We start from the raw sequence: 15,639 nt of genomic DNA, 5'->3' as shown, positions 1-15,639 counted from the left end.
ATTGGCTACATAAATGCTTCCTGCTGTAGATTTCACTCCCATATAGTTCCAAAGATAAAATCTAATGTGGAAAGGAAAAGCAATTTAATACCTCACATTTCAAATCCACATCATGTTGTAACTGGGATAAAAGGAAACACGCTATTTCGTGAACACTCTGATTAATATATATTGTAAAATTCATATCATTATAAGCAATTATAATCACTGCATTAAGCAAACCATATAGAAGCTAACACCTGCCTAAACCCAAAATTGCCATAACAGTACCATTTTTTTTGCTTAAACCAGTCTTTTTCATCTTAACAAAAAAGGTATTTTGAATTACTTTTTCAGGCAATGGACATTTCAGCTCATTTCAGGACAACAGCCTATTCTTAATTTACTATTGTTTAAGTTCAAGGAACATCCAGGAATAGTTAACTGAATAAATAACAGTCTGGTATTAGGATCTCTGGTTTTTCCCCAACTGTCCCCCCGTTTGCTGTCCTGTGGTTTTTGTCTTGTTAGATACACATTAACCTGTTAGACTGACCTTCACTTCCCTCCCAATCCCTACAACACATTACAATTCTTTAAAAAGACAACTTGAGAGAGGCTGCCTTTTGGTAAACCTCCTAAAGCGAGCTCTACAGACTGCTCTGGCATGCGTTGTGTACATGCATCTGTCATGAAAATTTGATGACAAATCATCTGTTTCCTGACAGATAGGCTGCACTGACTTCAAATTCCCATGAAAAGTCTTTGTCCACCAGGAAGAAAAACATTCTCTCTTAAAGCAGTGATCATTCTTAAACTTGACTTCAATCCTCCATTTGCTTTAGTCTGTACTATCATTTATTTGTGTTATAATTTTTCTGGACCAATTAAAGCCTTTCGCAAGATACATCTTCCTGATCATCTTTTGGGAAAACGTAAAGAGACGGGAACTAATGAAAGGAATGAAAGCGAATGTTTCACAGCAATAATGCTGTTTCCAAAGGGTGAGAAATGAAGATCCTTTTTAAGACTGACCTACCCCAGTTTGTTTAAAACTAAACTGAACTTGAACTGATAAACTACTCTTTTGAGATTAACCTGAAGAGTGTACATTCAGCAAAACACTGTAAATTTAAACATACCTGAGTTGGAGTCAAACTTCGTTTCTGACCTGCAAAAGAAAATAAAAAGATCATAAGTTACAAGAACTCCTTTATGCCATAAAAGCCATTTGTCAGACTGATCCCCCCCACAAATATCATCTTTAACAAGACTGTCTACTTCTGTATGTTAATATTTAATGCACTTATGGGCATTTGAACCCAAATAGTAACTATTATCTTTAATATCTGGGGGTTTTTTACAGTGTCAAGTTAAAAAGAAGATATTTTAAAAGACAAATCACAAAATGAACACAGAGAATAAATAGAATATAAATTTAAACCAGGATTAAACTGTATGCTGTGAATCATGGCACACAGTTGTTCCTATGAAATAAATATTGTTTTCATTCATTTTCATTTTTGAAAAGTCATTAAGAGGATTTAATTTATTCATGAATGTTTCCAATCTATTTTTGAAGCAGATACCGTTTCATTAATGTCATATGTATTGTATCCAATGATCTGTACTTAATTGTACAATATCCTGGGAGGGTTTTGTTTGTGTGTGTCTTCAATTTACTCACTCTGCACATAGGAATAAGTGGTTTGATTTTCTTAAAAGTGGAAAGCAGAGGGTGGGAGAGAGGGAGAGAGGAAGGGAGCCAGACCCAAATTTTAACTTGTTTTAAAGTCTTTGCAAAAAGACAATGATGTGTGCATTATGCACCATTAGCTTTGGTCGTGCACTGCAGATTTTTCTCTCTCTAACAAGTAGTGTTTTTTTCTAAGGGCTTAGCACTTAGCAAATGAACCCTATAACCTGTATATTTAATAAAAGGAAGAAAAAATTAGCCCTTGTGGGAACATCATGTTTCAGATATAGGTTAATAATACTTGTAAATGTAGAAGCCTTTGAAGATCTCAATTCAACTGTGGGAAAACTTAAGTTGGGTAATTACTTTCAAGATGCTGCTGATGTGCTGTCATGCAGAATTAACCCTATGACTAGGCCTATCTACACAATCTGCTATAGGACAGCATTGTCTATATCGGGCTCTCAAACCAATTAACGGGCATGTTCCAATCAGATTTATATCGCCCACTAACAATCAGTTGCACACATGGTCATGGCTGTCACAGCAGGATGCAAATTCTGACCAGCAGGAGACCTGTTAAAGGATGTTACGTTGGCAGCAAAATGCATTTCCCCACAAATTCCAAGGAGGAAGTACAATGTTGGATCCTTTTACACTGCATCAAGGAGGGGATGTTTTTTGGGAAGTTACAGTCCTTTTTTCAAAAATAAATGACCGAAGCTCAAGAATTAATTGCGGGTTTATTTTCTTCTTTTATCTTATAAGCTTGTACATGCAGGTATGTGTAGATGTATTTTACATGTACTCCATATATTTTATATAATTGGCATTGTAATTCCATACCAAAGATCTATGCTACAGCCAACAAATATCAAAGCAATCATGGTTTAAAAAATGAACACATTCACACTATTAGTTACAGATAAACCAACAGAAAGGAAACAACTCCCTGCTCCCTTCCTGCTCATTCTCCACCTTCTCCCAGTGCTCACAGTCCTTTATGTCTTAAATACAACTCTCAAGTGGTGAAAAGATGGAAGGGAAAAAACATAACTTATGTTCCTAATTAGTACTAATAAAGTACCAACAAAAGCACTGAACAAAGAAAGTGTGCTGCTGATGTGCCTTCACAAATACCACTACCAGTAACTGCCCAGGGCAGCAGCCCATGCTTCTGTTTGGCAGTGTATTTCATTTGGCATTTATGCCCAGCAGGATAAAGTCCCTATCTTGCCAAAAGTGTGTGCTGGTAACTGGGAGGAATTCCACTGAGTTCCAGGTAAAGCTCAGCATTTTATTTACAATATTCTCCTCAAGCTGCAGTCTAGAGGATTGCCTAGACTACTCTCTCATGCTCATCACTGTATCAGCAGCACCTCACTACCTACATGCCCAGAGACAACATATGAATCTTACCCTCAGTGTCTGTTTATCTGCACAGTCAACTTCTTGCTGCTTAAATTCTAGATACTTGGTTTAAGTTGGACAAAGACCCCGGTTCTCAGCCTGCATGGCCTGACACGGACATACGCACTGCAACTTGCGGCGTCAAGCTGGCCCAGAGGCCAACACTGCAGTGAGTAGATGGGGAGGAGGGTCACCAGGGTCACTGGGCACTGTAATGAGTACGAAAGCTCCAAACAGTCATAAATTACTGGACACAAATCAGAAAACTGATACGGGCTGATACATGAATAGAACTTTGTCTGGCAACACAGAAATAGCTATGAAAGAAAACACAACATGGGAGGTAGCACTAGGAGCCATCGAGAAGGGAGGGTCACCTACATTATAGTCACCATGTCACCTTGGGAAAACAATGCAAAATTTAGGACACAGTATTGCAGAAATTGATAGAGATCTTAGAAGGGCACAGAAAAAAGGGAAGAAAATAATGAAGCGTCTTTGGCACTGCAAATAAGCAACAAGTAGCAGATGTGAGAGAAGCACTCTGCAAGAACACAGACTTATCCTGAGTACATGAAGGAATGACAAAGCTTCCAGCATTTTCAGTGGAACCAGCGCTTTTCCTCTAGATCTTCCAGTATTTACGTATTTTTCTTGACAGCACACTAGACAAAGGTATCAGACACTAGTTGCACATAGATGTTAAAAATATGCAACTAAAAAAGTGGCCAATAAATAGGCTAAAAATAAATGCTGAAAGCATGTCCCAAAGGGATGTTCTGCTATCCACAAGGATGTTCACTCTGACTCCTTTATACTTCTAGAACTACTCTAACTACAAGGAAAAACTTCTCTGTGCATTATTTTTTGTCACTGAACATACTCTGATAGCCAACCTAAGCATCCTACCAGACAACATTCACCTTACAGAGGCAGGCATGGACTGTACAAACTGCATTTTATCACACCCGGAGGGGAAAAGAACCCAACAACCACAAACGCAGAATAGCTTTGTGCATATTTTCTCTACTTTTGTCACATGGGAGTACTCTGAAAGTCAGGGAATCATTCATAAATATCTTTGGAAAGAAACCTATATGCATGAAGAGAGCAAGAGGGTATTTATAAAGTGCTTTCCAACTGTGATATGGCTCAAATATACACAACACATGGCAATACAAGTGCCAAGTAGCTCAGCTACCAACACACAATATGCAAGGAAATAGTGAGCTACTGGAAAGGTTTAGCTAAGGACAAGGTGCTGCAATACTTTTAAAGATCCCAGAAATAATGAAATTAAACACAAACAATAAAACTCATGATGGTCACTTTATCTGTACTGCAAAGAGGTGCAGGATTTCGATCTGTTCCTTTTGAAAGGCACCATAAACCAGATGCTCAGACTGCCAAGTACTGAGAAAGAAAGAGGAACTGAGTAATGATACTCGCCATGTGCTCCTAAAGTGTGGATTTTAAACTATTGCCTTCCAAAGTATGACTGAACTGCAGTTGCTCAGTGCCACGTACTATAGCATGACCAGACACACTGCAACTGAAGGTAACACAGGTTTGCTATTTGCCGTTGAAGCAGGCTTTTGGCAGGGAGAGGTGAAAGGGGATTTACTGCAGAACCTCTACTGTTGCGTTACAATTGCCTTTTTCTTTCACTCCTCTTGATGAAGTCTTTAACGGGTTTTGTTGAAGCCCAACACTGGGAATAGCCTTTGAAAGCCCCACAGCTCTCTCAGAAAGCACCTGATGAAACCTCTGCAGTTCTAAACCTTTTGTTTTAACACTGAAGGGTCATTGACTCATCTTGGCTTTCTTACACCTTTGCATTAGCAGTTTATACCAGGCTGTTCCTTTGCAAGGTTTTGCTTCAAGTATGCTAAACACAGCATTGGTAGGGGCAGACATTCAGAATACTCCCTCCCTCTGAAAAGGACTCTGATTCAATAAAGATGTATTACAGATGTAAAGATAATACGTGCAGCTTTGGTACATCTTCATTTTCAAAGAACTTTATTCCATATTGGCATGGGCAGTTTGCTGATAAAACAGGGATCTAGCAGGCTCCTGATGAAGTCCAAGCCAATCCAAGCCCTGGCCCAGGTGACTGAGCAGAATAAAATCATTCCTCTCTCTTTCCTGTTTGCCTCCAAGAGTACAGAAAATACCACACTGGAGTACCAGCGTTCTTGGCTACATCACTGCTAGCAAGCTAAAGGCGGCCAGGACAGAAATGGTCAGTTGTAAACATGTCCCTGGACACTGTTTTGGCCTGTATCATGCTAATGAGAACTAGCACTCTCCTAGACAAGTTCTGGCCAAGCTGCAGGGGAGGCTTGTGCCTGTCACCATTGCCTGCCACAACCAGGACGAACCAGGCCACTCTGTTTCAGAGGAGAGGAATTTAGGCTAACGAACACAAGCCATGTCTTGTCACCTGCCTTAGGGCTGGAGAAGAGATTAAGAGAGTTTTGTCCATTTTATTTACAAGCATGGACACAGCCCTTCTGAAAATGCAAACCATTACTTGGAAGCAGTCACTGATCTTACTCATGAGCCTGAGCTCCAAAGAACAAGGCAAGCTTCCAGAAAGAAAAACACAGCAGTATTCCAATGTAAAAATTAATCCCTGATGTAACTACCTAGGAATTTATGAGACCTGCACCATCAGTGAATTTGAGAAGCCCCCGAGCATTAAGAACCAACTAGTTCCTTGGGCAGCAGGAGGAAAGCCTGGTTTGCTGCTGTGTTGTGGCCACGGGACAGATCCTATAGCGTCTAAGGTGGCAAAACTACTCTCAGGTACTTCCCAGAGCTGGACATTCATAATGCCTCTCTTCCTTCCACCCTCATGTGGATTCTCTGTTATAATACAATAACATATATACATTGTTTACAATAATATTATCTGTTATAATCTAATAATACAGTTGAACTCTTGCTCAGGTCTCCCCTCAGAGAGGGCTTGAATGTGCATGAATTTCATGAAAGTCTCAAGAACTTAATATCTCTGAGGTCTAATAGCTACTCCTCTGCCAAATTTGGCTGAAATTAGCAAGTAGACTAAATTATACAGTTTTCTTATTAGGAAAGGATTGACACACAGACAGCATGATGCTGCAAGCGTCTTTAGGAAGCCTAGTTAAAGATATGTTTTTAATCTTGCTAAGACTACAGAAAAAAAGATTGATTCCTTGTTGATAGATGCTATGACAATTTCTGTTTGCATACTGATGAAAAGCTAAACTCAAGAAGAGCATTTTAACATCATGTTTCTGGGTGAGTTATTCTCAGAGTTTTTTTTAATGTGAGAGTTATAAACAGATAAATACAGAAATCTGCAGCTTCTGCAGCTATAATCCGTAACAATCCACCCTACCTGATTCCTACTTCAGGTACATACATACACAGAGTAAAGCATAACACCGGTTAAGACCAGCTGAAAATGAGTTCTTCCAAGCAGGGTGACTGATGAACAGTCAATATAAAGCAGTGTGAATTTCAAACAGGGGAAATTACAATCAGACTTAAAAGTTTACAAATAATCCATTGAGATTTTACAGTGAAATATATCAATGAGATTCTTAACAAAATCAGTGGAATTATCTATACATATCTCCAGGATTATGGACGTCTTTGCATGTATTTCCTCTTATTTCTAAGTACCCTGGAGGATTTGCAATTCAGCTGTGCTCAGCAATAGGTAAATCAAAGCAATTTCACGGGCCTCAATGAGACCTTCTCAATGAGACCTTGAAATATCTAAAATGTTACATTTGAAGCCCTTTTTTTTTTTTCCTTTTTTTGGGTGGGGGGCTGGGGAGAAGGGTATTCCTAACGCATTTCTCCTAGGAAATCTACATCCATATTTGCCTTTTGGAAAGGATACTCGTTGAAATGTCCTCCTAGCAAACTGTGAGTTCTCTCATATTCCTGTCATTGTTTTCACTGCTGAAGGTGTTACCATCCAGAGAAAACAAGCAACAGGAAACCTCAGGTTTGCTGTTCTTTTGGCTTGTAGCTGGCACTCTCATCCGGTGGCCTCGGCCTGCAGTAATTCAGACTGTGCACTGCTGCATTTGCAGGAAGCAACCAGCTGAGCACAATAGAGCTGATCTACCGAAGAAACAAGACCAAGTGGCTTGTCGATTGAGGAGAAAAATGAGATGAAGTAGTTTTTGTTTTCCAAACTCGCTCTTGCTTTCCTAATCCTTAACATAAGAATCTTGCTAGACTTCATTGCTTATATGAGGGTAGTGAAATGAATGTTCAGCACCAGCCAAGAAGCTGCCAGTTAGAGGATATTAAACACTATCCATGAGTTGATTAGGAGCACAGAATCATTTGCTACAATGACTGCAGTTCCACTATGCCACACTTGCCAAGCATCCAGTGAAGGGAGCCTTTCCCGGAGAGCTGCCCAGCAGCTCCACCGAAGGGCAGAATTGTACCGTTCTTCCTCCAAGGGGCTCTTGGGGACCAAGAGGACAAAGTCCTGTTCCAAACCACCACAGCAATTAGTAATCACCAGGTCAAGCTCCAGCGATGGCCCCATGCTACAGCTGTGATAAGCTGTGCACAACTTAGAGTATTTTCAGCATCCGGGTAGGACTAGATGTGGATTCAGCATTCAGGTACTTTCAGATGCAGAAGATGCCATGGGCTGTATTCACAAACCAACCTGATTGCGGGGACTGCAGTAAATAAGGCATTCGTGTTGATGATCATCCTCAGAGGTGGATTAAATCTCCAGACTCTAGATGGCTCTGAGGAAGATGAGCACTCTGCTATCTTGATTTTTGGTGAGATGATTAGGAGCGTGCAACAATTTCTTATCCAGCAGTGACACACCAGACTCAAAACAATGGCTGTTTTCAACCAAAACATGATGAAGCAAGAAGAAACCAATGCTCAATGATAACAACTTTACTCATTTTTAACTCCATCAGCCTTTTCTAGGGCACAGTCACCAAAAAATGCAGGAACTTTTGCAAGTTTTAAGATCCTCAAGCTTCTTGGAGCAACCCTAGTAAAAATCTGGGTTTGGATGAGAATTGATTGGTAATACTGCCTGCTGACCGATTGAGTCAGCTTGTGCCCAGGCAGCCAAGAAGGCCAACAGCATCCGGGTTTGTATCAGAAACAGTGTGGCCATCAGGGACAGGGAAGCGATCATCCCCCTGTCGTGGTTTGAGCCCAGCCGGTAACTCAGAACCACACAGCCGCTCGCTCACTCCCCCCCCTCCTTCTTCCTCCCCCCGCTCCCGGAGGGATGGGGAGGAGAATGGGAAGAATGTAACTCCCACGGGTTGAGATAAGAGCAGTCCCGCAACTAAGGTATAACACAAAACCACTACTGCTACCACCAATGATAATAACGATTAGTGAAATAACAAGGGGAGAGGATACAATTGCTCACCACCTGCCGACCGATACCCAGCCCGACCCGAGCAGTGATCTGGGCCTTCCGGGTAACTCCCCCCGGTTTATATACTGGGCATGACGTGCTGTGGTATGGAATACCCCTTTGGCTAGTTTGGGTCAGGTGTCCTGTCTCTGCTTCCTCCCGGCTTCCCCTCCTCCCTGGCAAAGCATGAGACTGAGAAAGTCCTTGGTTGGAATAAACATTACTTAGCAACAACTAAAAACATCGGTGTTATCAGCGTTGTTCCCAGGCTGAAAGTTAAAAAACACAGCACTGCACCAGCTACTAAGCAGGAGAAAAATGACTGCTATAGCTGAACCCAGGACACCCCCTGTACTGGGCACTGGTGAGGCTGCACCTCAAATACTGTGTTCACTTCTGGGCCCCTCAATGCAAGGAAGACATTGAGGTGCTGGACTGGGTCCAGAGAAGGGCAACAAAGCTGGTGAAGGGTCTGGAGAACAAGTCTGATGAGGGAACTGCGGTTGTTTAGTCTGGAGAAGAGAAGGCTCAGGGAGAGAAGGAACCTACCTGAGAGGAGGTTGTAGTGAGATGAGCATCGGTCTCTTCTACTAAGTAACAAGTGATGAGACAAAATGGCCTCAAGTTGTGCCATGGGAGGTTTAGACTGGCTATTAGGAAAAGTTTATTCACCAAAAGGGGTGTCGAGCATTGGCATAAGCTTCCCAGGGAAGTGGTGGAGTCACTATCCCTGGAGCTATTTAAAAGACATGTAGATGTGGAACTGAGGGATGTGGCTTAGTGGTGGACTTGGCAGTGCTAGGTTAACAGTTGGACTTGATGATCTTAAAGGTCTTTTCCAACCTAAATGATTCTATGATTCCTACACTGGCAAGAGCTAACTTACCCCAAACAAATGTCATCAAACAGAAGCTGCTGCTTTTGACAAAGTTTTGTGAGGAAACGAGAGTCAGCCAGGGCCAATGAAGTTGCTCAAGTAGTCCTATTAGATCTCATTAGAGACACTACAGCAGTTACTTCATATGGGCTCTCCTAGCCAGATAGCCAGGGTTGATTTGTCATTGGCCTGCCCAGAGGATATAAAGAAATCATAAAGACCATTAATTAAGCCTTCAGTCCTGGGGCAAGGAAATTCTTTGTACAGATCTAGCCGGGTGACTGAAATTCTCCCTTGTGTTCTGAAGTTAAGAGTGGTACAATGCTAATGGCACTGCAATATTGCCCTGTCACGCTTTGCTGTTCTCACGATTTGCTTTTGGATATCAGAGAGATGTGGAGAAGACCTGACACAGTTCAGTGAAAATCAAATGAAAACAAGACGTGAATAAGGGTGTTGCTATTTCTCCGAGTGCATGTTCATAAGAGCCAATGCCATTACCAAGAATTCCTTCCAGGAAGCAATAAAGGCAGCATTGGGTGATTTATGAAGACTTGGCAATTCATTCCTTGGCCCTAAAAATTGGAAACTGACACAACAATAATATTTCTTTTTTTTTAAATGGAAATCATTCTCCCAGGCTTCCCAGTTCCCATCCATACCACATCTTTCTCACACAGTCCTGCATATGGTAAAGGACATGACCGTGGTTTATTAAACATGGAAGAGCTCCTCTCCTATGGCAACAGCATGAGTTGCGGATTCCATTCAGGTCCATTCTAACCTGCTCTTGCCGTGGTTGTGGACAGAATGGTATTTTTGCATAGTGTACAAGAAAATGCCTTGGAAAACTAAAGTAGGTGCCATCCTGCAAATACACACAGCCTTTAGAAAACACTGAGGATTGGAGAGGAGTAGATGGCTCCCTGTGAACTGGTACAGAAATACACAACCTTCCTGCCATGATAAACATGGCTCAAAAAGTAATAACATGAGCAGGTCTAACTGATAAGCATGAGGGTTTTTTCTTTGGCTGATATTAGTTTTCCATCAGATCAGTGTGCTGCACTGTGACATGCTCCAGCCACACCAGGTGAGGTTCAGTGACAGGGAAGCCATGAAAAAACACCCTAGAGAAAGGTGGGGGCAACAGAGCTGATGATTTTAGCTTAAGCCTGCAGCTAGGTTGGAGTAAGCATAACACAAAACCACACATGGGCTGCTTGCAGAAAAGGAGGTCCTTGAGATTAGTTTATTGTCTCCCTCATTTATTACTTTCTATAGGCAGCTGTACCAGGATGTAGGAGACTGTCTGGCATGAAAGTTCAGAGATGGAATAATTAGATTCAACAGCATGATTATGGATTTTATGTGTGAGGCACCTTTGATTGTGGAGAAAGTTAAAAGCATGTTCTCCATAAAGCCTGGGAGGTTTCTCATAACACTAGTACAAGTAGTACATAACACTAGGTAGATGAAGAGATGTTAAATTCCTAACTGTTTCTTTTATCTTTCCTGTGATAGAGACAGAGTTCTGTTTTAGAGCCGTACCAAAAACCAGGTCTTTCATCTGGAGTGTAAAATTCATGTGTTCCCTGACCTCATGTGTCACATGGTAATGAAACAACGTAAATCAGAAATGTTAAAAGTTGAAGTTTGTTAATATTACTGCTGAAGCTCCAGTCTCTTTCCCGGTTAAACTGACAGGTCCATAGTCCAAATATATATATTTACAGATTACAACGACACAAAGAAAAAAAATTAATGGACACCCAATGAGAAACAAATGGAATGCAAGTTTCAGATTACTATCTGAAAATTGAAAAAAAGAAATGCCACCATAAAAACAACTTGCATTTTAAACGGGGCAATGGAATTTCTTTGTATTGTACTACCGCCTCACTCCTAAGAAAATACTTTGGTGATTTACACTCTGTTGGGAAAATGTAGTAAACGGCATACATTTGGCATTCTCTTATCTACGTTTCCTTCTCACTTTTTTAGCTGGCTGAAGCAGTCACCAAGATACAGGAATGTACCTTTCCTAGTTGAGGATGGCATTATATACTGATATTTTGGGGTCAGTAAACAAAAGAAGATGGACCCCTCTCGACCCTTCCATTTGTTCCCACCCTTGCCAGCCACTTCAAAACAACTGGCTGAATTTGATGTAGACCAGAGGTGGCAAGAGCTCAAAAAGCAACACAAAGATTTTGGGGAGACTGGGTTAAGGTCAGACCAGCCTTGGAACACATCAGCCAGATGTTTTTTTCAGGTGCCCATTGGCCTGGGATTTATTAAAAATAAAAGCCAACTTCCCTCTTTCCCTCTCTCTCTTCCCATAAAACCCATGGGGAGTCTCAAAGAGAATCAGAAAACAGGGACATTTCCATATAGCTCATTTCACATAGAGAAATCCAACTCATTAACCCAAAAAAGTCAAAAGACTATGCCAAAGCATACTGCGCACTTGAGATAATCACAGGTAAGTCTCATATTGCAGGTTTTCCTCATATTAAATGGATTGTGAAAGCAACTGGAAACTGGTTCACATTCATTTATGTGAACTACTGCTGTCCAAATCTCACCCCAATAAAAAATCCTACTCTTTCTCTAGCAGATGATAGAAAGGAAGTCAGTCTTGAAGATAGAAGGTGAAATCCTTGCTCCATTGTATTTATTTGCCAAATTTGAATTGACTTCAACAGAGCCAGGATTTCCCCTGTGAAGATTTAGCTATAGTAATCAAGGGAATGTCTAAATGGCAGAGTAGAAAACCAGGTTATGGAGACTTTAGATCCCCACTTTGTACCACCAAGCCAAGCACCACAGTAACACATGACATGAGAATATTGCCTTGGCTGAGTTTGTAAACAACAGTTTTCCAACTCAAAAGATTCACATTATTACCTCAGTTTCTGCAGGTAATCCTCCTAACAGAGGAATCAAACCTAACAGAGATGAACTGCTTCTTTCATCTCTGCAGAGAGACTCTTGAGAACAACTATCACTGTCACATCTGGTGATTCTGAAGCCACATCAGTTTTATCTTCCTTCGTAATCTATTACTGACCCAACTTTCTGTATTATTAGTGCTATCGTGACCATCCTTCTTCATGCCGCTGTAAAGGTACCTCTTCAAGTGAGGTGGACTGAGTGAGTGTGAAATGAAGGAAAAAAAACCCCAAGCAAAAAATCTGAAATTCTGTATCAGAATGAACACAAGCAGCCAGAAATAATAACAAAAACAGACATACACAACTGAATCCCTGGAGAACAATGCAGTGATTGAGAGAATTCAATCAGCACTGTTTCTAGCACCATTTAGGGCCATAATTCCCACAGTACTTCTAAAGAGCATTTTTCATGCAATGCAATTTCTTTCTTAGTCCTTGATTTAATTCCTAAAGCAGCTCTCCATGTGTGCTAATTGGGATGGATGGATGAAAATTCAGTAAGTAATGCAATTTTCCTGACTTTTGTTTTCTTAACTGCTTGAATTCCCAAAAACGCATCTACTTTTTTCTCCATTATCAGATACAATGCTGTAGCATGGATGCAACATTGCCGTCTGGGACGCAGATCTTAAAGCTCCCTGTGAGTAATGCTAACAGCCAAAACTCAGTATCTGTCAGCGCAGTGAAAGACAGTGTTACAAATACTTGGCATGGCTGCACATGAGAAATAAAAAAAAGAATTACTACTTTTTTCTGTCAAATCACCTATTTTACCTGAAGTTTCTCTTATCTCTTATTTAGTAAAATTATTTATTTACTAAATCTTTACTATAAGACTAATTTTACTATAGCATTATTATTTACATTGCTTCTCTTGTATCCCTTATCAATTTGAATGACTCAAATGATCTTATACAATTACATAAGTACCGGAATATACATGAGATCACACAAGAACGCAGCACATAAACTAAGAGACAGAAATCTCAAAACTATATTTAGCATACTCACTTGAATAAAGGAGTCCCACAAACAACACATTTGTATATTCCTTGAGCTTTATGATGTGTGTACTCCCCCTCAAAGGCACTGGGAAAACAACAACACTACATTTTAAAAATGGATTAAGGAATTGGGGGGGGTTAATTATTAAATTAGCCAAGACTTGAGGAAAATGTTACAGAAAAAAAAAAAAGAGCAAACCACGATATAAAAGTTGGCGGTTGCTTTTTATTAAAGGCAGCAAAGCAGGCGCAGGAAAAAGGGAATGTCCTCATTAGCGTGCCTCAGGTGTTACGTACCATGCAGGAGGAAGCAAGTTGTCCCACGGTTCAAAACAACAACAAAAAGGGAAAAACTGGAATCTTCCCCTGTTTGGCAAGTGTAACTTTGTGTAAACAGGGTTGTTTCACATGTGGCTGAGCCTGCCTAGGACCGGCTCTGGGTCTGCCTGGGGAGCGTGCCAGCAGCGGTGGGCTCAGCTGCTGAGGCGGCCAAGGTGTGAAGCGCCCGGTGCTGACCCGGTGGTGGGTCAGGCTGCAATGTGCTGCCGGGGTGCGGAGGCATTGTAGCTGAAAATACAATAATTGCTCCACGATTGCAAGCTGTGCGCGCCTTATATTTTTAGTTGAAAAGCAATATTACAGCTTTAAGGGAATATTTTTCTAAGTTAACAATCTAAAAGGCTAGGAGGTCATTCATCTAATACGAATCAGCTGCGCTCGCCCAACAAAAAGCCTATGTGCTCAGCAGCTTGTTTTTATTATCCTTTCACCCTTTTTATGAGGTCCAACTTTTTTTATAAACAGGATTTTTAAGAATGACCTAATCTCTGATTGTTTGTGTGCATTAAATCATGTTGTTGGTCCCGTACACAAGAGCAAGGAGGGCTGGGGGGGAGGCAGGCTCCTGGCAGAGGCCAGCATCCCCCTGCCCCTCCGGGGCCGTGGCGGATGAAGGGAGCTGGGGCGGAGAGAGGGAACACCAACCCGCTGCTCCCCCTTTCCCAGCAGATTCAGTATGCGCTGTCGGGAAGAGCGCTGCCAGTTAACCGGGACCCCACGTGCGGTGGAGAGCCCTTTCAGGTCATGAATGAAAACAAGCAGTTACATCATTAGTATGTTTGGAGCAGAGGTAAAGCCAGGGCCTTATGCCAAGCTCAGTGGTATAAATCAGACAACAGAAAATGGCTGGGCCTTGGCAAGTTACCTTCATGCTGGAATCAGCTGAGAGAGAGACTTTATTCACTAAAAACAGTCTTGGAAGCGAGTCTGTCTTTTTTTTCTTCCAGGACTCGGGGCTGGCTTCCAGCGACTAAAGCCATGTGAGGGCAGTTATTGAAAATTTTTGACATTCCAACCACAAATGAGCCAATAAATACCTTCTCCACATGTGCTTCAAAAAGAAATTGGAGTGGGGTGGAAAAGAACTAAATTATGCTACCTTCTTTCTGCAGCCAAAACGTCTATACTTACAATGGCCACCTTCAAACCTCCAGCCTCCTGGCACGGGGCCATTTCCCTCGTGGTTCTGCTTACTGCGATGTCTTCCAAAAAAAAAGTGTATCTAAACTGCTATTACTTCCACACATTTTGTAGTAAACTAAAAACAGACTCTAAACATGAGCCTGGTGACTTTATAAGACATGCAGTGTTCATTAAAACAAAAAGTCACACAAAGACCCCTGGCCTCGGCCCCCATGCTGCAGATGCTTGTCTTTGCAGTGGTGTTAATTTGTAGGGGTTAGTAAACAAGTGCAGAAATCCTGGGGAAAAAAAAGAAAAACAAAGCCAAAAACTTGGTGGGGAAGGTGAGGAAGCACCAGGAAGAGGAAGCGGAGAACAGAAAGATGCCTGTGCTTTGAGGACTGCGTTTCCTTCATCCTGCCTTACCTTTCAGTCCCCTTCTCCTGAGTGACATGGTACTGCAAGGGTGTCAGCCGCTTCCTCAGCTCCTCCTGGGAAAAGACCACCTTACAGTCCTTTTTATCCCTACATGACCCTGCAAAGGGAGAGGATATGGGAGAAGGAGCCTTTTTAGCTTAAATCCTGAATAATTGCTTTGGCAGACAGCCACAGCATAGCTTCTGCATTCACTTGTCAATGACCAGACCGATCCCTAATGCACGAAGAATGGCTCAGCTGAACTGCAGCTGATTATTTCTTCAAATCCAAGTTTAAAAAAGAATTTTGCTTGAGAGCCAGGTGATTCCACTGGAGCAGTGACAATGTGCTACAGCCAAAGCCCTTCGGTGTGTTATACACTGAACTGTTGCGCACACAAAATCATTCACAAGAAAGAAACA

At 41.5% G+C, this 15,639-nt stretch overlaps 1 protein-coding gene across 3 annotated transcripts in view; it reads right to left on the bottom strand.

The window, feature by feature from the left end:
• MSRB3 (methionine sulfoxide reductase B3) overlaps nt 1-15,639 on the bottom strand; it is an 83,874-nt gene that overhangs the window by 34,581 nt on the left and 33,654 nt on the right. For all 3 annotated transcript variants that reach the window (XM_030480329.1, XM_030480327.1, XM_030480328.1), the window contains exons 3-5: nt 15,227-15,335; nt 13,347-13,424; nt 1,122-1,150 (exon numbers count right to left, since the gene is read on the bottom strand). In XM_030480329.1, coding sequence (XP_030336189.1) covers nt 1,122-1,150; nt 13,347-13,424; nt 15,227-15,335 — 216 coding nt within the window. The remainder of the gene's footprint in view (nt 1-1,121; nt 1,151-13,346; nt 13,425-15,226; nt 15,336-15,639) is intronic.

This window comes from Strigops habroptila, chromosome 3 (genome assembly GCF_004027225.2).
Source record: "Strigops habroptila isolate Jane chromosome 3, bStrHab1.2.pri, whole genome shotgun sequence".
In the NCBI taxonomy this organism is placed as follows: domain Eukaryota; kingdom Metazoa; phylum Chordata; class Aves; order Psittaciformes; family Psittacidae; genus Strigops; species Strigops habroptila.
The sequence above is the reverse complement of the archived record's forward strand: the minus strand, read 5'-3'. Positions and strand labels throughout refer to the sequence as shown.